This window comes from Lepidochelys kempii, chromosome 6, assembly GCF_965140285.1.
Source record: "Lepidochelys kempii isolate rLepKem1 chromosome 6, rLepKem1.hap1, whole genome shotgun sequence".
Lineage (NCBI taxonomy): Eukaryota > Metazoa > Chordata > Testudines > Cheloniidae > Lepidochelys > Lepidochelys kempii.
The window spans coordinates 39,453,046-39,479,351 of NC_136385.1; the positions used below are offsets into that span (position 1 = coordinate 39,453,046).

The 26,306-nt window shown below is 37.7% G+C and overlaps 1 protein-coding gene across 6 annotated transcripts in view; it reads left to right on the plus strand.

The window, feature by feature from the left end:
• Positions 1-26,306, plus strand: part of FAR1 (fatty acyl-CoA reductase 1) — a 72,274-nt gene that overhangs the window by 34,476 nt on the left and 11,492 nt on the right. For 3 of the 6 annotated variants that reach the window (XR_013635923.1, XM_073347685.2, XM_073347688.1), the window contains exons 4-10: positions 2,227-2,406; positions 9,460-9,637; positions 10,897-10,941; positions 11,032-11,159; positions 11,649-11,716; positions 13,560-13,731; positions 21,782-21,911. Coding sequence is in view for 5 of the 6 variants with exons in the window: in XM_073347685.2 (XP_073203786.1) it covers positions 2,227-2,406; positions 9,460-9,637; positions 10,897-10,941; positions 11,032-11,159; positions 11,649-11,716; positions 13,560-13,731; positions 21,782-21,911 (901 nt within the window). In the remaining variant the exon portion in view is untranslated. The remainder of the gene's footprint in view (positions 1-2,226; positions 2,407-9,459; positions 9,638-10,896; positions 10,942-11,031; positions 11,160-11,648; positions 11,717-13,559; positions 13,732-21,781; positions 21,912-26,306) is intronic. The other 3 variants (XM_073347686.1, XM_073347687.1, XM_078853226.1) reach the window with 3 other exon arrangements.

The window sequence follows — 26,306 nt, forward strand, 5'->3', positions numbered from 1 at the left end:
CTTGCTTCTTCACCTGACAGTGGGGTCAGAGAATCAAATAGATGCTAAGGGTGGGTTCAGGGGAAGAGAAGATGTGTGATGAGGTGGAAGGAGAAAGTAATAGCAAAGGGGTAGCAATACAGATTAGAGGAAGTGTGGGGAGAAATAAGAGAAATAAAAAGGGGAAGAGTGAGGAGAAAACTATTAGGAAAGTTTCTAAAGAGATTAGATTGAGGGAAAACTACTGAAAGCCTAAGGAAAAGACTTTTGTTGAAGAAAAGGACTAACAAAAGCAAAGGAGATAAAGTAAGCTTTGGTATATCCATTTTTAGCAGAATTTGTTGAAATGTTACAGTACATTTTTGACTTTGTTAGGAAAAGATTGCTATGAGATCTCTTTTTAGGAAGGAGGAGGGAAAGAAACTTGGCTGTATAAGAGTGAAAGGCAGGGTCAAGAAACCCTAATTTCTGAGTCCCTGCAAATACTGATCATGGCCCTCTGGGAATGCTACATGATGAAAATGAGCAAACCCCCTTTTTTAATGCTTCTCACAAATTCTTGTAATTAGGCCGTTCCCTTATGTCTCCAATGTTGGAATTCGCTAAAGAGCTAGGTTTACAGAGGCCTTTAGTAGTGAAAAGTCCTTCTAAAGTGGGGACATAATGCCTCAAGCCTCCTGTAATTTCCACTCTGCTGGCAGGTCTGGAATCCCCTGAAGCAGGACACAAGTGGATGGGGCTGGCTGGGAAGGGCAACTGGAAATGTGCTGAACTGGCATTTCTCTTGGGCAGTCTTCACTGACAATCCCCCTAAGAAGCCCTTGGTCAGAACTTAATTCCCTGCTGTTGAATCTCTGCCTCATCTCTCTCCTGCACCCAGAGAGTTGACTCAAGCTCAAAATATTCAACTGCTGAACTTAAACAGGCACAGAACATATTTGGACTTTGTTTCAGAACTTCTTCCATTTCCTAAGTAAGAAATGCAGAGAATTTTTCATGGGCCAATTCTTTTCAGCTTTTGAAAGAGCTGAAGATTGAAGCCAAAATAGGTTATGAAAAAATTTAATACTTTTTTAATACTAGATAAAATTTTGTAAAATGTTTGTGCTTTTGCTGCAATGGGGTGGGGCTTGTTTGAAAAATTGAGATGAGATTATTGAAAAACTGTCATCTCTGTGTAACTCTACTTACGTTAAAGCAAAAAAAAAAAACCCGCAAAAACTTGTATTCGATGTTAATATAGCACTTTATCCCAACAAAATTTTGATAACCTTATAAATAGTCTGCCAGTATTACTGAAATGCCACTAGCTTAGAGGAAGAAGGCAACAGCACATAGTAATATAATAAAACTGGAAAGAATACCTTACTTATGTGAAATTTTATAGGTGAAATTTGTGTGTCCAGAAAGTCTCAGGCCAGATACAAGCTAAATTAAAGTTGGATTCATCCCTAGCCTTTCAGAAAGTGCCATGGAAATTTTAATGACAAGAAGCAATCAAGATGTTGGTATCTTTGGTTGCCTTCCTTCTATACAAGACCCCGTTAACTAGTATAATGCCCATCCTTCCTTCCTCCTCCCCCCCAATATCTGATTATTACCTGAGCACTGACTCAGAAGGGAGAATATTACCTGTTGACTTGCCAACACGAAGTCTTCGGAGACCTCCCACTGAAGTATTGACCAGGGCAGATCTTGCTCAGCTTGATGTGTTGATTGTCTGATGTTGATGGCTCTGCAGGTTTATACATGAATATCTTTTGATACTGGGTTAGACACTTTGTGTGAGGGTCAGAGGTGCAGAAAGCAAGAGAGCCTAGCAATTATAGATTGTCATGTAAACATTTTTCACTCCCTTGTTTTTAGTTGAGAGATTTTATTTTAGGAAAATAAAGATGTTTTGTAATTTGACTAGGGTGCATGCCATGTAAGCAGAGGAATGTTTTTTAGATGGTACACAGGGATAGAACTAGAAACAGTGGCATGAAATTAGTGAAAACTAGACTGAGTATTAAGAAACTTCCATATTATGGTTTCTTAGACTGTGGAACAGTCTTACAAAGAAAGTGGTGCAAGCCATTACTAGGGACACCTAAAAATGGACTGGACAAAATGTGGGGAAAATGTTATAAGTCTGCATTGGTAGGGGGATGTGAATAGAGGACCACATGGGACTTTTCACCTCAATTTATGATTCTCTGACATGCTTACTCTTACTCATCTTCATTTGTTTATTTTCTTTAACAGAGATGCTGTTCAGTTAAATGTGATTGCCACACAACAGCTTGTCATCTTGGCCCAGCGAATGAAGAATTTGGAGGTGTTCATGCATGTTTCAACAGCATACGCTTATTGCAATCGAAAGCACATTGAAGAAATCATATATCCACCCCCTGTTGACCCCAAGAAACTGATAGGTTCTTTAGAGTATGTTTTGAATCTTTATAGCTTTTCTTGACTAATCCACACCCACTTGCTGAACTCTTCTCCAGTACTATTACACATTGATAAAAGGCTTTGAAAAGCATAATATAAAAAAACTACACACATGGGTGATGCAATTTTCTCCATTTTACAGATGAGGAAACTAAGGTATAGGAAGGTCGTGACTTACTTTAGGTCACTTACTCAAGAATAAGGATAAATGTCTACTCTGTTTTTCCATACAGAGTACTACCTTATTGAAGCCAAATGATAAATACTCAATATATCAAACTAAACCTATAATTAGATGCCAAAAGTTAAAAACCCCCTCAAGCACTGGCAACCCTATAAAACTTCCTCAAGCAACTCTAATAAAAAGATAGTGTCTATTATTTAGCAATTCAATATGAAGTTAAATGTTTATACTGTAGCATATAAAAATAAAATATAGCAAAACTTAAAGTTCAAACCAAACAAATCTTTGTTTTCCTAAAGTATTCTAAAGTTGCATGGTTTTAAACTTCAGTTTCCGATTCACTGAAGCATAATCTCTTTAAAAGAAATTGAAGAGTAATGGTTTTATTTTTTTGTTTGAAATAGGAGTAGTTGAGAAAAAAATCAAATTTGGACTCAAGAATTGAACCTGGATTCAAAACACTGCATTACAGTAAGAATAGTCTGTAGAGGAAAACTTTTTGTTTGCAGGCTGCCTGGCCATGAATGGTGGTGGTGATGGCCAATGGAGATTGCAAAAGAAGGGTAACCTCTTCATCCTTGCATTAGAACCTCTTGATGTCAGAAATAACCAGAACTAAACTTGCTGTTTTTCTGACTCCTCTGAGGGGATATCTCCAGAGCAGACAGACACAGCCCCCTTCCAACTGTGGAAAATACAGTACACTTCCTGCCCAACAAACTTCAATGAATAAAACAAAACTATATGAAGGGTAAATTCCCTCTGACTAAGATGTGTGGTATAGTTGTGGCAAATACAGTAATGTTTGAGTCCTAGCATCAAGTGGGAAAAGCAATAAACAAGCCAAAATTAGCTGCCCATCTTTGTAAGATGCACAAAAGATCTCATTTGGCCAACTGTAACTAGTCCTAGGTTCTGGTGGGTTAATCTTCTGATGCTGCTGCAGAGGATAAGCAAAAAGCATGAGTGAGTTGGAATAAAACGTAAGTTTTAGTAGCCTTCATTTCAGTAGGGAAGAAAAAAATCTGATTCTAGTAAAGAGAATAAAGAATACCCGTGGATAGTAATTAAAGGGACATCAGTGTAATAAATTTCACAATGGTGTAATTTTTGCAGTAATTAACCTCGGATTACTGTAACAAATATTGAAGATAAATGTGATGTTTTTCTTGACCATTTTCACTGTTTACTTCTACAATAAATGTAGGTCCAAAAAGACTTCAAGTTGATATCTTTCCTCAAAGTAATTTCAAGTACTATAACTGCCCTTGATTCCCCTAACAATTTTTGTGGCAATTTTTCTCATTAAGGTGACTGTCCAAATTTATTTCTGGTTTGGTTTTAATTAATTGGATCTCAACTTGATCTCTTAAATGTAAGGTGGTGGATGATTCTGGGTAGAATATGAGCCTTTCAAAAAGGCTGTCTTTGTTATGGCAGAGGTAATAGAAATAAATACTATAGTGTAGGAAGAAACTTTTTTCACAGGAAGGCATTTGCAATTTTTCTTATTTTGGAGCATCAAGAAACACTTGTAGAAATTCTCAGATTTTTTTTTTATTAATCTGGATTAACTGTGCTGGGAATAAAGAAAGTTAGGGGTTGGGTAGTCTGTTTAGCACATGATTGAAAGGCCATTGGATCAGAGTTCAGACAAGCATGCACTTAAATAAAGAAATAAGACACTGCTTTCTACTGCAGCTTTGCTGGATTTTGTCCAAGTAACTAGAAGCCTGGGTAATGAAAGATTGTGAATCCTTTGTGAAGTAAGTTGATTGCATGCATTATTGGGCTAATCTAAAGCTACAGATAAAAGTACTATTTATTAATCCAATAACTTAAGGACAGACAGGATATGGATAACTGAGTTATCCATAACTCAGTTATGGTGGGTGGTGGCTGGTGGGAATCTAGCATGTAACTAATTTAAAGTGTGAAAAACGTGGCAAAACTAAAAGATGGTTGAGGTGGGGGAAAGACTTTTTTTTTTTTTTGGATAACGGATAAGAAGGGTCTTGTGTAAAGCAACATATGTCGTGGCATCACAAATGGTTGCATAATTAGTATTAACAACAGTTGTCAAGATGTTGTATAAATCTTTTTTCCTTAAGACCCAAACTATGGGTCTTTAATGTTCCGGTAGAATAGGTAAGACCTCAGTGTTAAGTTATCATGGAAAAGTCCTCTGTAAAACACATTTTAATGATACTCCATTATCTATCTTAAAGAATTAAGGCCTGAATTGAATTTGATGTAGTTTATTTAATAAACAATTTAAAAATGTTTGTGCATTTTAATTTAATTTCACTTTCTATCCAAATGGAGTTTGGCACAAGTCAGGAGTTGATTTAAAGAAATTGAGTAACTAGAAAATGGTGAATGATGCATTTCTTAATATAATGAAATAAAGTAAAAATTAAGCCGGCTAAATATGTTAGCCTATATAATTGCTTAAAACGTGCAGTTAAATATAGTGTGTCCTCCTCGTATTTGAAAAGAAACAATTTTTTTTTAAAGACGATAGTTAATTGCACATACCATTTTAATGGTTACCAACCAGGAGACTAAACTTTCTTTTAGGGTAAATAACTAAAAATTCAAATGCAAAACCAGATTAAAATCAATTTAAATCAAGGTTTTCTACTTCCTGATTTAAATCATAATTAAAATTGGTGACTTACATCACTTTAGTTTTAAATTCTTTCACCCTGTGTAGAAATGCATATCAAAATGAATACTGTGTGCATTTGGTACATGTTCTAATAAATAACTTTCTTCATTTTTAATGTTAGTGTTAGGTAATCCTGCTGCCATGTGTCACTCTGTATAAAGGGGAGTTATTCCAATGTTCCTCAGACTGGTACTCAGAAGCTTAGAGATAAGTACCTCTCAGCATGACAGCTATTTAAGTGTGGAAGTAATTCAGCATCCTCTTGATGTTTTAGATATTGGGACTATGTAAATAAAAACTTTGTGTGAAATACAATAGAAATGTATGTTACAATGAAGTGTGTTACATTCCACCAACTGCCACAACCCCTGGTTTTGTTGGAACCTAACAACTTGATGATACTAAGCCAGCACAAGTGTCCCACAATCTCTGGCCTTTTTTGATGTGTGACTCTTCTGGAAAATATCTGGAATACTCACATCAAAGGGATTAGATCAGATTACCATTTGGGCTTTATAGCACATTCATATGTGATCCTCAGATAATGTTAGAACACAATCAACAGGAACTATAGATAGGTATGTCAGAGAATAATGTATTCCTTTCTTTGTTTGGCACCCAGAACAAGATACTTAGTTAACAGCACACTTATAAATCTATAACTAGTTATGGGAGTTATATATTGGTTGAAAATGGATCATGTTTTTCAGAAATGCAGATCCAGAAACCAATTCCTTTACTGATTACTTGGGTATTGTTGGAAGAGGACGACTCGGTGTAATTTCTGCTGGTCTGCTTCTGCATATAAACACTATCTGAAAACTTGGCTAATTGTCTGCAGAATTCAGCTGAAGGACAAACACTTGGGAATGTGGAGAAAAGCACTGGGGGGCATTGAAAAAGAGAAAAGGATATGGGGTCATTTGACTGACAGTGCAACATGCTCTCCTGTGCATGCACACTGCAAATGTGCTCTAGTGGGTGTGGGTGGCTGCTTGAATCTACAGCAGGTGCTAATGTAGGTACAGGAGTAGTTCATGTAAATTGGGCTGCAAGTGAAGGCAGCAACCAGGGAACCTGCAGCCCTCAGTGACTACAAGAACACAACAGCCTCACTGAGGCAGTCCTGGTTCAAACAGTGTGTGGCCTACTAGTGAGTGGGAAACAGAAGTGGGGCCACAAAACAACATAGGAAACGGTATAAAGGTTGGGTCTTTAAAAAAACAAAAAACCTAAATAGGTGCTAAACAAATAAGATGGACAGAAAATGGACCAAAAAAAATTGGCAGCCATTGTTCTGTGACCTGGTGCCTAGAAACATCCATCCAAAACATCTGTAAGCAGGGGATGGGGCTGTGAACTACCTGTTATCAAGCCTGTGCTACCATAATTTCCCTTAGAAGTGTTACTTGTGGTTTTCTCTCCAGGTCCCTCCCATGAAGGAAGGGTGGTTTTACATTTTTGCAGGATGCTATTAAAAGTGCAAGAATCTTCAGGACTAGGTTAAGTTTAAAAAACAGGAGGCATTCGGATGAAGTAAAGGGTTAGAAAATAAGGATGAAATTCACCTGAAGTGTGTGCAGCTCTCATTAAATATATTGGGGGTTTGCATGTGTACGTGGCAAGGCAGAATTTGGGCTCAAGAGTGGCAGGATTGCTACCTTTTCAGTGCTCTCTGCAAAGACAAGAGCTGGAGAGGACTGCGATATGAAAGCATGGGAAGGGCTCTTTATGGGCTAAACTAAGTTGTAGTCACTGTAACTTTCTGACCTGCACCTTGAAAAACATGTAAAATGCTTCAAATTAGGTTCCCTTTAGATTGCTTTACTTTTTTTAACCCTCTGTAGATCCAGGCCAACCTACCAAAGTGTGAATTACATACACCCTTGCACATCATATCTGGATTTGGTTCACTAAATGTAAGGGGACCTAAATTGTAACTAATACTAAGGAGCCAGAAGAGAAGGGTAAAGCAAGAGGAGTGTGTACAGACAAGGCCTTAAACACCTATTTTCCTAATGTAAAGAGAGTGTTCAATGTTTTAAGTGCTGTTTAAAATGTGTTGTGGCTTTTTTTATACAGTGGTCCCTTCTCTGGCTCAAAATCTATGAAAAACCTGGGATAAACAGTTTAATACCTTTTTAAAAACATGTTAGCTGGTTATGGTCTCCCCTGGTTTTTCCAATACTAGCTGATTTTTAAAGGCGTTAAAACTTGTTTTTAATAGATACTAATATATGCAGCAAGTCTAGACAAGGTGCAAGAAGTGGTCTCTTTCAGTTTTCACCTTCTAGATGTTTAGTATGTAACTTACACCATTTTAGGCTCCCTTGTAAGGTGATCTAAGTAGGTATAAGCAAGCTGTCAGCCTGGTCTACACGCACACAATTTCACTGGTTTAAATAAAGGTGTGACTTCTTAAAATTTTTACTTTTAAAAAAAAATTGATTTAAGTTAAACTGCTAATACTTCTGTGTGCAGACAAGCCTTCATTACACACCACCTAATGTGACTTTTCCCAGTTTGACCCTATACCTATAGGAGGGTTTTTCACCTTGCTCACTGTTAGTTTCTCCAAATATGTTTAACATCATCTTGGAAGAGCCAAGAAAATTGGGAAATGACTTAACATATATAGCTGGCATGTAGCACAAAATGTAAATGAGAAAGGGGGTAGGCAGAAAAATAAGTGGCAATATAAAATCTTGAAGATGGCAGTCTCATCATTAGCCATAACTAATGGACCAAGTCCTCTAATAGTGTATCAAATATACACTCTACTCCCCTTACTACTTCTTTTAAATATGGTATGAATTAAAGCACTACAGAAAAATGGGGGAGAGTGAATTGTGAATTGATACGTATTAAAAAGTATGTTTTGCTTTTAGTTTAAACCAAATTTTCAAGCAGTTCTGGGGTTTTACTGGATATTACTTTATTTTGGCCTATCAATCTTTGTGTTGCAATTGAATTATAAACTTCTGGAAATGTGGTGGTATGCAGTACATTCAGTTGTGGGTTTTTTTGTGCAGTGATCGGTTGCTTTTGAGAAGTCTTTTATTGATCTGAGTTCAATTTGTATCCATTTTCTTCTCTTTATAGTGCCATTTAATAAAAATTCCTGTAAATTCTTCCTCCTTCAAAAATAATCCTTCAGATTTTTAGCTCAATTCATAAAATAAACTTTAATTTCTAGAGCACATTGCTATGTTTCTAAACATAATGGGGTTGGTCTGTAAATGAAAACTTTAACCAGAATAACTAAATAACTTACACCAGTGCAAGCCCTTATTTTTAGATACACTTGCAGATTTAAATTATGTTTGTACCCATGTTGCTTTGGGATAAGTGATTTTTTTTTAAAAAATCTAAGTGTAGTGGGTTTTAAATCAATTTAGCCTTATTGGTGCAAGATTTCTAATATATACCAGCCCTTAGTCTCCTGAAATTGACATCAAACTCTTCTTTCAGTACAGTTCTTCCACACTTTACTTACCTCCAGTCTGAGAGAGCTGTTTATTAAACAGAGTGAGCATTAAGGGCTAAGTACTGGTATTGTTCAACTCTGTTAATTTTTGCTTCTAATGAGATCAGGCTTTGGCTTCTTAATTAAGGAAACTGTTTCTCATAAGTGAAATCTGAGGGAGTTGTACAGATTGTAGAACTGAGCTTGGTGTAAATTATCTGCAGAACGTTACTATTGTACAACCTACGTATAGGTGCTTGCATACCAGTGTCAAAAGTTCTGATTTATCTGAGGACTGATTTTTCTGAAGTGCTACACTTGTTAGCTTTAGTGGAAGTTGGTGCTAAGCATTTCTGAAAATCAGGCTATTGGGTTTTAAAATTCATTGATGATCTGGTATTGGTCACTAGGGCTGTTACAGAGCTTTGAAGTGGTAGTATTTAATTACTTCCAAAGCTTTGCCTAATACAACTTGTAAAACTTACCAATAAACACTACAGCAGAATTCCTTGCCTTACTGTGTTTATGCCATTCTTTGTCTACATTGCTTCTGGTGGAACTATACAGCTTCAATTTCTTATGATTGTTGCTTTGAAATTAATGAGGCAGTCATAAGCATTTTTCTTGATAAGCTTGTTTTTAATTTCTCTGCTTTCTTTCAGACTTATGTACTCCTTTAAGTGAATTGTACAGTAATAAGTCTTTGTTGTTTTGATTCTTTAGGTGGATGGATGATGGTCTAGTGAAGGACATTACTCCAAAACTGATAGGAGACAGGCCCAATACTTACACATATACAAAAGCCTTAGCAGAATATGTTGTGCAGCAGGAAGGTGCAAAATTAAATATAGCCATTATACGGCCGTCAATTGTTGGTGCCAGCTGGAAGGAGCCTTTCCCTGTAAGTCTTTTTTAGCCTCCCATTCAATATTCTACAATCCATATGTTTCTTGACCTGTAACCTATGCATGCATCCTTGATAGCCTATATTGCTAGGGATCTAGTTCAGAAGTCCATAGAAATCAGAGTTGAAACTTAGTCACTTGTGGATAGCAAACTGAGTTATAAACCTGCCTCATATGGTTGACAGCTTTTGTGTGTAGTTTTTGTGTAAGAAAGCCATAGATTTAAAGGATAAATTACTCTTACTTCTGGATTTGTATGGGCCTATCAAGTGATTTAAGAAGTATTTTTGTTAAAACACAGGAAGAGTATGTTTAGTTAGAGCTACTGGAGTGAATATAATGCTCTCCTAAAGTGATATTTTTCACTAATACACGTCTATTTTACACACTTAACTGTTCATCCAAAACTTTTAGGAAACTAAATGGTGTAGCCTTGAGGAAAGTAGTTTTGACTTCAGTGACCTTCTGTGTATCTATAAAAAAACTACAGTTTCTCTCATCAATTAGTTCCTATGTCTTCTAAGAGACTAAAACACGCAAGACTAAAACCTGGAATTTTTTTTTTTTTCTTTGCCACATTTGTGCTTCCTGATCCTGGAGATGCTTTTATGGACCCATTTCCTCTTCAACTCGCAACGGAAACTGGAGATTAACAGGGCACAGAGATGCCCTGGGGCACCCCCTGTTTGTAGCCCCCCTACATGACAGCCATAGGAAAGGGAGTGTTTTAGGGGTTGCTTTAGCAGCTGAATGCTATCTGAAGTTTCTCCCAATCTGGGATAGTCCTCTTTTGACTAATTTTGGGGCAGTTTTCCTAAACAGGAGCAAATCTGTGTCAAGATGAGTTGCTTTACAGATCACCAAAATCAGAGTTGTCCTTCCTTTTGGTACTGAATGTAGGCATTAAAAATTGAGAGAAAATGGCGGGAAATCTAATAAGGGACAGCAAAATTGTTTATCTACTTCTCAGTCCCACCATTTATTTGGTAAGAAATGAATACACAGGAGCTCATTTTGAGGAGCTAGTTAAATTGTGTGGCTCTTCTGCTGGAGTTGTAGTAGCTGTTAATTCAATGCTCTGTCACAGGTAGGCAAACTGAAAGCACCTTTTATATTTGAAACAAAAGTAGGAGTGGGGAAGTAAAATGTTGTCTCCTTAAATTGTAACAGTATATTTTTGTCAAATGCGAACTATATGTTAGACTCAGTAAACTTCTACTGAAATTGCTTTTGGTTTTTTTTTTTTACACAATAGGGATGGATTGATAACTTTAATGGGCCAAGTGGTCTTTTTATTGCGGTAAGTAAACATTTTAATACAACTGTCTTTGAAAGGAAACACATTACTTGAAATGTTTTATTGGTGTGTCTTCTGTTTTTGTTATTTAAGGCAGGAAAAGGAATTCTTCGAACAATGAGAGCCTCCAACAGTGCAGTTGCAGATCTGGTTCCAGTAGATGTAGTTGTCAACACAACACTGGCTGCAGCTTGGTATTCTGGAGTTAATAGGTATAGCAGGTGACAATGCAGTTCATTTTTAATTAGCCCCAAAAGTGGTTGTTCGATGTTTCTATAAAGCTAACCATCTATTTAACTGCTAGTCTATAGTTTGCTTTTCCCACACTATTATGGAATTTAGTATTCATCATATTAGCCCATCGGGCAAATGGCCAGTGTCTGATGATGTGTTTAGTCAGTTGTGCAATACTGGCAAATGAGGGGGAAATTCCTTCCTGATCCTTATGGTTGTCAGTTTAAATGATAAAATATAGAGTTGAAGCTTAAATATTTGTTTCGTGAGAGAGGGAGGAATTATTACTACAGCTGTTGGGAAGAAAAATGCTTGAAGTATGGAGATAAAATTAAGGTAGTTAGATTGGTCCCCAACTTTATCCAAACTCCAGAATTCAGGGGACAAGAGTGATTTGGATAAATGGTTCTGGTTTGGGCTATTGTGTACCAAATTTTAATTTATTTTTAATTAATTATATGTGATGCTTTTTTCAGACCAAGAAACATCATGGTGTACAATTGCACAACAGGTGGCACCAATCCTTTCCACTGGGGTGAAGTTGGTATGCTGTGTTCTTGCTATATATGTTCTCTGTAAACTTTAATAGAAAATTTTTTATTGAATAATAAAAGGTCCAAAATATGGCCACTAGATAATGTGTATTTCTATAAAGCCCTTGTATCAACTTTAGTAACTTCTCCGTAAGGACTTGAGAGCACTGATTTTAAAATGTTAGGATTTTTATAATCAGAAATTCAGCTGTCATACCTCTCAACTTTGCAATGTGTGCCATCACTTTTTAATTTTATCCTCTGTTACCTGTTTCTTCCCCCTCCATTCACTGTTATTTTTCTGGTAGTAGCTCTTCCCAGTCCCCCCTTAACCTAAAATGTGGGAGTCCTACAGCTTTCCTAATAGTTCCCACAACCTAATCTGCCTGCAGTTCATGGGTAGAGCGAGTAAAGAACTGATCACAGGGAGCAGTAGAGACTCTGTGATGTTGACACGATATTCACTGCTGGGTTTAGTGGCAGTTATGCTAAACGCATCTAGAACTTCTTGTTCTGTGTTTGTACAGTGCCTACCACAGTGGGTTCCTGGTCCATGACTCATAAGTACTACGGTAATACAAGTAACAAATAATAGAACAATAGCCCAAAAGTGAGATCGATTTTGTACAGAGCAGCACACTTGAGAGGTATGATGGCAACTTTGCGTTAGAGTAGTCAGATTGATTTAGTTGTTGTTTTTACCTTTAAGTAGTTACATGAGGTATCAAATACAGAAAAATAATCCTTAAATTTGGCCACCTATTTTCAACTCTTAAGCTATTTTGAATTAGTCTAATCTGTTTCTAATGTTAAAATATTGCAGACATATGATGTTACATGAAAATGTAAGATTTCTAACATTTTAATGCATATGTTCTCTTATCTTTGATCAGAAGTTTTAATAGGTTTGGAATATGTTTATTCCAAATATTTATATATTTCATTTCACAGACTGCCCTGTAGCTAGTTCTAAAGATTTTCTTTGTACTAGGTTTTTTCTTATTTATGCAGTTACACACACACACACACACACACACACACACACACACACACACAGAGATGAAACTGAGTGTGCATATATAAATAAATAAAAACATTTCAACCATTTAATCTTGCAAGCAAATTGGTTGGCGAACTACTGGTTTTTACTTAAATCACAACTTACTTTGTGGTAAGAACACATTGTCTCCAAGAAACCAATGTGAAAAATATGGGAGATGTTTAGAAAGCTGCAGTAAATGTGCATGTAACTACTTAAGGGCCCAGTCCTGTATGTCTTTCACAGCTAAAGTTCTGTTGACCTCAGTGAGTGTTGGATGTGCAAGAAATGCAGAATAAAACCCTAAAACAAGTTTTTTCTTTAAATGTTTAAGAAGTGAATCATATGGTAAAATGTCTTTTTGAAATGCAGATCAAATGTTTAGAAATGCCTATGATCTGATTAAAAGGAAAGTTAAAATAATTTGTATTATAACATTTGAGGATTAGGATTATTGTTAAATATATAGCATGCAAAGCTATTTATTTACAACCAGAAGATTGAATAGTTTTTTTCTTAAGTAGAAAAGAGGAACAGAAAGAGAGAAGCTACAGTGACATACAGTATTAAAAACAAACAATAGAGTTGTGGGTATATGAAGTACCTCTTGTGACAAAGAGTGGCAGTCCAATAGCAATTCAAGTTGAACAGTTCCATAATTTTCTCTTAGCTAATGGGGGGTGTCAGATGTTAGGAAAGTTTTTTGTATTTGAAATAACATTAATAAAAGTAAGTACTGTACTGTAATGTACTTTGAAAACCATTACATTTTACATGGTTATTATCAAACCTATTACACAACTTTTCTTCCTCAGAATACCATGTAATTTCCACTTTCAAGAGGAATCCTCTCGAACAGGCCTTCAGACGGCCCAATGTAAATCTAACCTCCAATCACCTTTTATATCATTACTGGATTGCTGTAAGCCATAAGGCCCCAGCATTCCTGTATGATATCTACCTCAGGATTACTGGAAGAAGCCCAAGGTAATGGTGGCTAGCTCTGTCTTACCTGTTCCTCTGATGTTTAAACAAACACATGTTTACATGAAAATGCATATTAATATTGAATTATTTTCCAGATTTTGCTTGCTTATTAAGGTTGAGTCATCTCTCTAAATAAGAGGAGATCCTTGAATTCAAGACTTTTTCACCCCCTACCAGTAATGAGAATGCATTGTTTGTGTATTTTTATTTTGTTCTGGGATCTGAATAATCATTGTGATGTCAGGATAACTTGAATTCAAGACCTAACTACAGGCTGTCTCGGAATAATAAATATTCAAAATATTTTGATCCTTATTTTTCCTACAGAGTATTACCTAAATTTGAGTTTCAAGATGAATCCTTTAGAACAAGCACTAAGGCGCCCCAATGTTAATATCCGTTCCAACCCCCTTTTGCATCAGTATTGGACTGCGGTCAGCCATATACTACCTGCATTATTGCACGATGTTGTTCTCAGGTTGACAGGTCAGAAACCGTGGTAAGGAGGACAGTGCTAAAAGGTGGTGGAGATGATAATCGCATGAGCTTTACCTTAGATCTACTAATATAAGCAATAGCAATCAACTGGCTGGGTGTTCCGAGGGGATTAATGACTGTCTGGGAAGAGTTGACTTTGAGCTGTGCCTCAGGTTGGTAACGCTAGTCAGTCACTAAGCCCTAAGAAATGTCTTGCTCTGAGGTCGTTATTGCTATTATAAGCTGAATGTGGAGAAAAGAAATTCCATGAACATACCACACAATTTTTATATTTTTGTTGTGGATGATGCAGTTTTGTTTCCTATATGCAGGACTTTTCCAGTTAATTAATTACTTGTATTATCTCAACATTCCATTCAGTTTATAATATTTAATTTCTTTATCGGGTTAACTTTTTTGAAGTGGGAAAATGGTATAATTTTTAGCTAAATAATAAAACTAAATTACACAGAGTGAGGTCTAAGTACTACTTCCTTTCCATTGTTCCAAACTTCAAAAGCAGCACAATCCTCTAGACTTCTCTGCTGCATTTATATGGTAAGCCTGTTTTTGGAAATAATTATTTTCCAACTACCTTGCCATCATAGTGCATAGTTGAAATAGCGTATATAATAAATGACAGTCATTCACTATCCCAGAATCTAGGTCTTATTACGGGGAAAAAACAGATTTGTCATCAGTGCATAAAAAAAAAACTCTTAATGGGCCAGTAGGAATATTTTAAGATTTATTTAACATGTGCCAGATCTGCTTGACCTTTAAATTGTCTCAATAAAAGGTATCGGCAAAAGGTGAAGAGAACACTCCCGTTTGCACATATCAACATGCAATGACATTTCTTAGATTGTAATATGTTCAGGGCATGAACCATCTCTTTTTTTTTTTTTTGCTTGTACAAAGCATAACACAGTGGGGCTCTAGCCTCCTACGTGCTACCAAAAGACATAATAATTTCTTATAGTAATTAATGATGTATACATTTAATAACTTTCCACTCCATCTGGCTAGCCTTTGGCTTCCATTACTAGATGACACAAGTTAGAGTAGCCCAGAGTCTTCCAAACATGGTGAAATCTGTACAGTGAAATGTGTACAGTGAAACTGACATCAATATTGTTCTCCCTGTAAATACTTCCCAATAGTGTGTTGTTTGTCATTGTCCTTTGCGTGCTATTTCTCTGCTGTGTCTTGGAGTATTAACACACTTAAAATGATTTTCAGAAGTGTGTGTTCAACTGCGGTATCTAATATGGAAATAATGACATACGGTAAATGAGAAATCCACTATAACTTTTATTCCACAATGCTTTCTCATGTAATTGATGTATGATACTGCCAAAGGAGAAGGGAAATCTTAACAGAAGTAGAAGAACTTTTTTGAGGTTACTTCTACAGTTCAGACAAGTTGTATGAAATTCCCTATAGACTGTTCATCAAAGTAACAGGAGGAGCTGTGTGTTCACAGAATTCTTTCCAAATTCTTAGTCTTGCTTTACATGATCAAATCATGTTTTCTGACATGCTTCATTTACATTTTTATTCTTGAGGTGTCTTTTTTTGTTTATCAGAATTTCTGCACTTGGGGGAAACGTTAGAAAAATTAAAAGAAGCAATTTAAAACTCTTAGGTTAACCTAGGTTACAGTGTCCTACAAAAACTTCAGGAAGAAGTAGGGATGGGGGGTTTAATACTTGCAAACAGTATTACTGTAGGGCTTGTATCTATAGGTCTATAAAATCATGACTGGTTTGAGAAAGTAAATAAGTGTTAACTCCACATAATACAAGAACTAGGGGTCACCAAATGAAATTAATAGGCAGCAGGTTTAAAACAAACAAAAGGAAGTATTTTTTCCACACAACACACAGTGAACCTGTGGAACTCCTTGTCAGAGGATGTTGTGAAGGCCAAGACTATGACAGGGTTCAAAAAAGAACTAGATAAGTTAATGGAGGATAGGTCCATCAATGGCTATTAGCCAGGATGGGCAAGGATGGTGTCCCTAGCCTTTGTTTGTCTGAAGCTGGGAATGGGCAATAGGGGATGGATCACTTGATTACCTGTTCTTGATTACCTGGCATTGGCCACTGTTGGAAAACAGGATACTGGGCTTGATGGACTGATCCAATATGGCTGTTCCTATGTTCTTCTTTTCTTTTAGAAATTGATGTGAGACTGATCTGATTTTTATAATTATACGAATGTTGTGCTTTTTGATAAATGGTATAATAATAGTCCTTGGCAGTGCTATTGGCAGCACATCCTTAGCTCAAATGGGCTATGTGTGAAGAAATCTGACCACTTGTATTTAAACCCAACCCTGAACAATGCTTTGCACTTACCTTACTTGTATGTTTGTACAGTGCACAATAATGCCCTGTCCTCTAGGCATTACTGCCTTACAAATAATAATTCAGCACCTTTTATCTGAGGATTTCAAACTTACACTTAGAAACACTAATTCATTAAAGCATCTCAGGACCCCTGTGGAAAGATGGAAGATATGCAGTCATGAATTTAGAGATCTATCCAAAAGCTGTTTGAAGTAGTTGTGATAAAAAAATGAAGTGATAAATGTGTAGCCAGGGGTAAAAATATTTTGTGATCTTATTTCAAATCCAGGTTATCTAGAGTAGAGATTATTTCAACTTGCCTGTAAAACACTCCGCACGTTGTTGTTTTATTATAAACCATGAGTGAATGAAGGGTACATTTACTCAGAAAATGGAAGTGTATTTTTCTATTGGGCATGAAAACTTTCCCTTTCAAGCCTGATGCATCTGTGAAGACTGCAAAGTTGTTGGAAAGATGTGTAGGATTTCAGCTGATGCATAAATGTTGTACACTTGTATTGGAATTTTTAGCCATATGGACATAATTTAAGAAGACATTTAAAAGCTTACTGGATGCTTTAAGAAAACAATTTTAAAGAAACTAATGCTATGATTATTCAGGTCTGTCCTCAGTCACCTCCAGGTCTGTTCTCTTGGTGTCATCTTCCTAACTGAACCTTAAAACATGCTGTCAAATGGCACAACAGTTAGCATTACGGCTAATGTTACAAGAGTCCTGGTGAAATCATTATTGTATACCAACTGGCTTAAAGGAGAGAGCACAATATCTATGACCTGGAAGGTTGTAAGATGTATTCCAACTCCTCCACTGTAGCTGGCCTTACTGCTTTGCATTTAAAACTGTTATCGCATGTCCCTGGTACTTGTCTCCTTTGGTTTTTGTGTGTTTGTGTCTGTGTTTGTTTTTTAAAAGGCATTTTGTGATGCTCAAGCCTTCGTGTGACCAGAGTATTGAATCCCAATCTCCATCCCCATGCTTTTGACCTAAAGTGATGTCTTAGCTGTCTACCTTTTGACATCCATCCCATCTGTGCATGCATACACATTCTGTATTGTATAAAAGCCACTAAGAGGGAATTATTGCCACTTCTAGCATCCACAACTTATCTTGGAGTTCCAGTGAAGTACAGCATATTTAGCTTGTACACAATCCCAATTTCTTAAATAGCATAAAACATAGCATATTGCCCAGCTGCACCCTTCCCTACTACTCAGATACTGAGCACCCATGAAGGAAAGAAGAGACAGATATATGTGGTGCTGGAATGTGCCATGTATCTGCCTTTCCTTTGTATGAGGTTTCTATGGGTTCCTTTGATGCAACTCTTTGTGTACTTAGGCATGAATATATGCCCCTCTATATGACTACCTTCCACAGCACACTAAAACCTTACAGATATGTTCTCCAGTCATGATCATAACATTCCAGGTGTTTGATGAACTACATAGCGGTGTTTGTGGCCAAGGACCTACCAGCATTCTGCTTAATGAAACCCATAGAAGCAGTGAATTAAGTATCTAGAAGAAAAGCAGCCAGATAATGGCTTTAAAAAATTGCTTGAGATTATTCTGTTTGGGGGATATAAATGTTTATTTTATTACAAATTCTCTCCTGCACTTTCATTCCATGCCTTATATGAAGAAACTGCAAAGATTATGTCCTATTTAAGGTGGCAGATTTTTCTCAGTAACTAATTCTGTACCTAGAATACATGTGCAAAAACCCACAGAGTTAAGAGCAATAGCAATAAAAGATTATCGAAAGGCTTATACATCAGCAGAGCTGTGAGTTAATGAAGGCACCAGCTCTTATTTTTCAATAGAACTATTTGTAACGTGGAGACGTTTTCTAGAAATGTTTTTTTTGCAAAACTTTAATAAAGCAGGGGAGCTTTGAATGAAAGTTGTACTTTTGATGACGTACATATTTGAATTGCTTAGTTAACTGTTTTAAAATCCTTGTTCATATTTAATATGTTCTCTCTTTTTTCTTTTACTTAATTTTATGCTCATGGAAGTGTGGGATGAGTAGCACTGGCTAACCACTACAAATTATTGGCACATTCTCTATGTGCCTCATTAACCATGGCTGGCATTTAGTTCTTTAAGATAAAGAAATATATTGAAAACCTCTGATCATTTTATGGTTGCTGGGAGAAAGTGTGATGCAGTATTATCTGATCATATTGTTCTATTGCCTTATTTGTATGTGTTTATTTACATATGTCTAACAATTGTCTTTGCAACAATCTAAAATATGTATTTTAAAGAAAACTTCAGGTTAATGTCTTCACAGTGGAACTGATGCTCTTTGAGTCTCCTCAGAATTCCCACTTGGGGGTGGGGGATGGTACCCCCTGAAGTTGAATTACATTCTCTACCAAAGCCTTGTCCATTGGAGCTGCACTAGTGCACTAGTGGTGATGTCATCTGCTGACATCTTATTGTACATAAGGAAGGGTATTCCCTATCTACCTCAGTTCCTTCTCTTCTGCAACAAGGAGCATTAGGAACCTTGCTACCTCTGCTTAGCAGATATTAACTCCCTGTTTAGTTTATCTTAAACTAAAATTAGATGGTCTCTTGTCAGAAGAAAGAAGAGCCCTTTCCCATTTGCAGTTGTGGAATGGTCAGAGCAGCCTAAGGCATTAAGCCAAGTTCTGCTTGCTCATTCATTCACTGAGAATCAGACATCGTACACTATTTGATTGGTTTGGGCGAGGCCACTCCCTTTGACAATGAGCCAGAAGAGGAACTTTATCAGGATCTCCACACCACACCACCTCGTTTGAATAACTGTGAGTTCCTCCAGCTGGGGGAATTCCCTGTGGGGTGCCTTAGGGAGCCCTAAGAGTTTAGTTTGATATGGCTTGTCAGACTGTCTCACCGTACAAACATGGCATCAGCATGGTCTCTGTACCTGGTCCCAATGACTATGCTTCCACCACCACAACTTTCACTTCTACTGGCAGTGGCACCTGTGCAACCAGTAGCTTCACTTTGAACTCCAGCCTCGCTGATAAATCCACCAGTTCCAGTACCTGCTTAGTTATCCTTACTGGAATTGCCACTTCAGCTTCAGACAGGATGATGACAATGACTTCCCTATTAATGGGACATCAGCAGATGAAAACACTTGCCCTTCAATGGTTTCCCCACCAGTTCCACAAGCCACTGAGCAGGACGTGCTGAGGTTCCTGTGCAAAACCTGGATTACCTGTTTGATATCTTTCAGCCAAAACTTAAGGGTGGATTTTTTTCTCGCTATCTGAAAGTGCCTACTCAGTTCAGGTAGATAGCTTGCTGACACCCTTCTCGTTGCCAGTAGTCTCCTGCAGAGACTACAGATGTATCCAGTTCCAATGGAGGATTTTTCCTTTTTCTCCTAGCACTTCATTCCGAGGGCATGAAAAAAAAATCTGAGCACAAAGATCTTAGCTCCTGTAGACAAGGAAGTTCATGATTTTCCCACAAGTGGGAATGCACAGAGGTCCTTGAGGAAAGTTACTGACGAGTAACTGTTCTTTAAATCTCTTCTGTGCATTCATGCTTCTTGCCCACATTCCCTCCTGTCTCAGAATTCTCTTCACATTTTGGGGCTCCATGGTCCAGGAGAAAGAACTGAGGGTGGGGGTAAGGGTAGGGGGGTAATGGCTGAACTCCCTTATACATTGATGTTGGCCATTGACCTCACTAAAGGGTGCATTCACATAGTTCAATGGAGTTTGCTTTGGTTGAGATTCCCTGACTCAACATCAAGGAGCGCCATATCCCACCTACAAGTATGAATGCTCAGAGGCAACTCTCAAAGAAGAGTTATCTGTAAGTGACCTTTGTTGCTCACTGTGAATGATCATTCAACTTTCTGAAGCAAATGTTATGGTCCAAAAGCAGTTTCATATTGGTGGTGGGTTTTGTTTCTTGTTCCTCTCCATCCCCTTGTTTACACTGATCAGTGTATTCAGTTATAAGGACCGGACTGGAAATGATTTATTTGGAGTCTGCAAAAGCAGGAAAGAAATGGGTCCTTTTGTGGGCTAGTAAGGTAAAGGATGTTGGGTTGTACAAGTGTCATTTGGAACCATATATAACTTGACTGACTAGCCTTGGCATTACAATACCAAGCAGAATTCGCCGTCCTGGCAAGATGGAGAACTTGCTTATTATGCACACTTCCATTCTGGGGAAAACTCACTGTTTCATGGATCCATGTTCAGATGTTCTGGTCAACAAGGAATTTGCCCAGATTGATTCTTATAATTGAATCCCACTGTACTCCTAATGTTATATTTTACAGAGTGGCTTAAGTTGGGCAATAAAGGATGATGGAATATTTCTGCATATTTGGGGCGATATTCTCCGGAGTGGCTGCTTTGCACTGCTCTGTAGGCATTGCCACCTAGGAAGGGATCGCCCCTCTGCAAGGGGGATGCTCCATGCCATAGAGACCTTGAACCACTCCCTATCCTGTGGCCAACAAAGTGGAGACAAAGAATGGCAGCAGGGCCAGGCCATCCATTTGCTATGTCAATCCTCTGCTACTTGAGGCTATTTCTAGCCGTAGTAGGGCTGCTCTAACTTGAGCCAGTTCCCCTGAACTCGAACTACCAGTAGATTTAGGGAAGTGCAAATATGATCTTTTATACCTTCTTTGCATACACATTCCTTCTCTTCTCTCTTCTCTTCCCCTTCTAGCCCCCCATCAGCCACACCATAGAATTTGGCTGTAAATACTTTCCATCGAGTTAAATTATTATGCATAAGAATAGATATTTTTATTATGAATAATAAGTCTTTTCAACCTGTTAGTGTTTTAGAATTTCAAGAAAAGCTAGTAGGAAGATGCTCTTCTAATATCTGTCGTCTTTTGTTATATTTCTTTTCTAAATACTTTGAAAGGTAGAACCATTAGAACACTATTTTAGGTTGCTGAAGCAAAATTTCGGATTGCAACAGCTGGCAAAGATTGGCTTTCTGGTACGTTTTAAAATAAAAATATAAAATGTGCAGGAATATTCTATTTATCTGTTAAAGGTAGTCATGCTTGGTGTGCTGGGTGATTCGGGAGTTGCTGTGTTGGTATTAATGCATTGTGTTATGGGGAAATTGAGATTGGTGGTTTGGATGGCATGGGTATGTTGGTTTTGGACATGTTTTTTTGCTATTGTAACCTGTAAATCCCTTTCCTTGGGCAATAGGATGATGAAAACTATAACCCGTCTTCACAAGGCCATGATGTTAATAGAATACTTTACAAGTAATTCTTGGATTTGGAACACTGAGAATGTCAATATGCTAATGAACCAACTAAGCCCTGAAGACAAAAAGGCAAGTAGTCTTTGTGTAACTTGCCTCCTATCAGTCATTTAAGGATTTAAAAGAACTGAATCTATTTACTTAAGACTGGGTAATGGAAGTTTAATTAAAATAAGTAATGTTTCTTTGTGATCCAGTTGGACCACCTATTTAAAAAAAAAAATCAAACTGGTAGCTTCACTATAACTGTCTAAGATTTTTGTGTACACCATGAATAAGGTAGGTGTGTGTGTTTTCAAAGATCATTTCACCTATCAGATTTTTTGCCCCGGTGTGGTAAGGTGTAATATGGATAAAGCAGTTTTTAAAATATTAGGCAGCAGCATAACTTCATAATTTTTTTTAAAAATAATGATGTCCTTTTCATATGAGGGGGGAGAAGCTATGCTTGCTGAAACAATGTATCAAAATGGCTTTCCCCCATTTTGATAGTAAAAAATGGCTCCATACTGTGATCTGTGAGAGTAGGACAATGCGTGATTATTGTGATGCTGGCAGACCAGGTACCAGTCTTTGCCCAAGCTTGAGGCCTCAGCTGAAGACTGACAAATTCACGATGAAAAACAACGTAGTTCCCCTATGTGTTAGCATAGTTAAGATGAGTACGGGATTTATAACTCTGTTTTGTATTTAGACTTCATGAAATGCTTGTAGGAAGCTGCATGTATTAATCTCACTTATCTCTGTAGTCCATGGTATAAAGTTATATTGCATGTTTGCATTGTAAACCTATGTAATTGTGTAGCTCACCAAACAGTAGAAGCAGCATTGATTAAGGTAAAATGCTCGTCCTGTAGACAGGATGGCCCTTTGAAGGCAAAGGATACATTGTGGAGCATTAAAGAACAGAGACTTTGACTGACTGCATTCCTAACTCCCTCCAGGAAGGAGAGGTCTGCACATGAACTTGTCCATAAGCTTTTATTTGCGGGTGAGGGCACATAAAAATTCCTGATAAGGAGCAACTGGATTTTTATGCTCTCTGGACTCTGGGAGTGGCAAAGATTCCTAAACATAAGCAAGAGATCCCCTGCTTCTTGGCATCAGTTAGCCCTAAAAGACATTCAGTGCTGACAGATTGCTACAACTCTCAAGCTTTTGGAACCACAGACTGTAACTCATTTGTGTATATATGTTTGTCTGCTTTAACTTGTAAATAACGCGCTCATTTTTTTTCCAAGTTAACAAATCCATAGTTAGTTTTACTGTAGGATTTGGCTACAAGTATTGTCTTTGGTGTGGGGTCTGATATACAAATTGACCCGGGGTAAATGACTGGTCTGTTGGGACTGGAAGACCCCTGAATCTTTTGTGATCTGTGGTGTATTGCAACCAACTGTCACTAAGTCCAGTATGTCTGGGTGGCAAGATAGACTGGAATGCCCAAGGCGACTGTCTGTGACTCCATGATAAGTGCTTTAGGAGGTCACATTTGTTACTGGGTTGGTGAATTCTCATTATAGAACATACCACCAATTTGGGGTGTCTGCTCTGCTTTTTAATACTCCACCCTGAGGTTGGCATGCATAATCATGAATCACTCCAGACAGTGTGACAATTGGTGTAGTGTTTGCAGGATTCACATGCCTCAGGTCATTTGGGCTTTTAGATCATAATGCCAGCGCTGTTAAAAGTTTAAATTTAATATTGAGAGTTTTTAAGAGTTAAAGATTAGTCATAATGAGTGAATCTCAGTCATATCATAGTCTTGACACAAAAGGCCTTGGAAAGTTATGTAAAAATAGGGGAATAGCCCATTAAAGCCTCAGATTAGGAACTGAGAGCTTGGCTCATAAGCTTTGACCGGGGTCCGAGGGCCCTGCTTCCCCAGACGCTGCAGGGGAACAGGCCCAATTGCAGTACCTGGCAGCCCAGGAAGTAACACGAGCAAGAGAGAATGATGGCAGAGCTGCTGATCAGGGATACCAGAGAAGCCGAGGAGGCTGAGGAGAGATCACACTGAAGACACATGGAACATGGCAGCAGTCAAAGCCAACAAACAGATTGAAGAGAGCCTACCGGAGACTCATGGAACAACAAGAGAGCTCACACATTGAAACTGAAAATACTGGTGCATTCTCAGCCAATGAATAGCTTCCCCCTCCTCCCCTCCGGCACCAGGGAGTAGGAGAGAATCTGCCTGACTTACAAAGAGATGGACTGTGTGGAAGAGTTCCTGTCTACCTTTTGAGAGATGTTATGGTATCTACAAGATCACAGAGGATAAGTGAATGCCTGTTCTCTTGACCAGATTAATCAGGAAAGCCAGAGAAGTTTTTAATGATATGGAGGAGGGTGATGCTAAGATGTATAAGAAAATCTTTTGAAAAGGTTTGATTACATCTGATTCCTGTCAGTTGCAATATAGAAATATTAAGATGTTTGACAATATCACTTGTTGAATATCTGCATAAAATGTGTAAATTTTACAAGAAAATGGATAATGGGGGCAGAGACTGAAGGCGATTATAAAAAACTCTTTGAACTGATAGCCCAGAAGCAATTGTTATGGGCGGTTATACGTGAGGTGAAGGCAGCCATCTGTGACAAAAAGCCTTGCATGGTTTTGGAGGCTGCAGAAATTGCTGATGAATATGTTCAATCAAGGGCTTATGGGGGGTGAAAATACCAGGGGAAGGGAAATTCTCCTGTCCCCCATGTTAAGAGGGAGAAGGGGTGTGGGAATAAACTTAACCCCAATTTTGATTTTAAAAAAAGACCAAAGGGAGCCCAAGTTTTAAATCCCCTTACCCTAAGGGAAGGTCGGTAGTCTATCATTTTGGGGCTCCCAGACATGTAAAATCAAATAGCCCAAAACGTAAGGTCATCCTACAATCCACACCCACAACCCCCACTGTGAGTGCCACTATCATTGGCCTGTATAAATGACTTGGCTCAATACATGCCTGTTCAGTCTAGTCCAAACAAATAAAAAAATTAAATCTGAGTCTAAAAACTGTTTTCTAACATGGATTAAATAAGTGATGTGGGTGAATGCCTCAGCTGAGCTTTAATATAGTTTTCAGACAAAAATAAATCCACAACCACATTATTTAGGGAAAACCATCCTGAAATCTGCTAGCAACAATAATATTTAAAGTACAGTCTTGCTTCTAGGGACGGGGCCTGGAAAAAGATCAGGCGTCACTCTTCTATTACAATCCCAGTCTTTTTCCAAAACAAGAAAATGTCTGAGAAGCAGCTCAGAGCAATCTTTGAGACAGCAGACATATGCTTGTTTACTCATTTCATACAAAGTACATAAATCCAGGAACAAAGAACAAGCTCCATGTTTATCAACGAACCTTGGTTGGTCTCTTTCAAGGGCTGTATTATATAGCAGTAATAAGGCTCTTGAACCAAAAGTCGGAAAGTGCAGTTAAAACTAAATAACTTTAATTGCCCCGTGTCTCTTCTGACACGGTTTCTTTGTTTAGTATGTGTCTGGGCCTTTTTGTTCTCACTAATGTGATTACATACACTCAGACTGCAGCAGAAGAAACAACCAGTTTCCATGTTTGTTCTCTAAGTTATGTCATAACCTAACTCAGTCTTCAGCACTGATGGAAAAAGTTATGCAAAGTTTCTTGTCTTCTTCCAGAGCTACCAAGTGGTTTTCAGATAGTGTGAAAGATGTTGCTAAAGCAGAAATATATGGTTTTTACCCGTAGAATGTCTTCTACAGCAAGGATACATTTGTGGAGTACATGTATCTTAAGTACGTGATGTAGCACTTTGTAAACTTGGTAAGATTCACTCTGAAAAAGCACCTCTAAGCCGGAGAGGCGATAAAAGTAATTATAATAATTTGCACTTTTTTTATTGAGTTTATCTAAGGAACTCCAAACATTTTTATTAAATGGTATCTAAACCTCATTTACCATCAACAGAAGTAGAATTATTTTATACTGGTTGGTGCTGAGCACCTACAACTCACCTTGGGCTGGTCTTCACTAGATGATTTCATAATGTTTGAATGGTATTATAAAGAGTTGAGTTCGCAGACAGGATGCTGAAAACTATTTATCCTGGTCAGTTGTGGCCAGCATTGTGGATGCTAATACAGTTCTTCACTAGAAGACCATCACATTTGAACAAGAATCTTATAGGTTCATATCCATAGTACCTAGGCATCAGCACAACTAATATATGTACCTAGATGGAAGCACTTTCATTGGTCAAAAATGTTTTATTTTGGTTTGGAGGCTTTGAACTGATGATTTCCTCCCCCATTTCTTTTTTCAACTAAAAATCGAGCTCTCTGTTCTTCTATTCCCTCCTCCCACCCATGCTCATTCTGGATGAAGGTGCACTAGAGCGTGTGCATGCAATCATAAATGAATGGTGAGGTGCAAAACCTGAAAGTTAATGAAAACAATTAGTAAAGAGCAAGATAAACATGCAGTG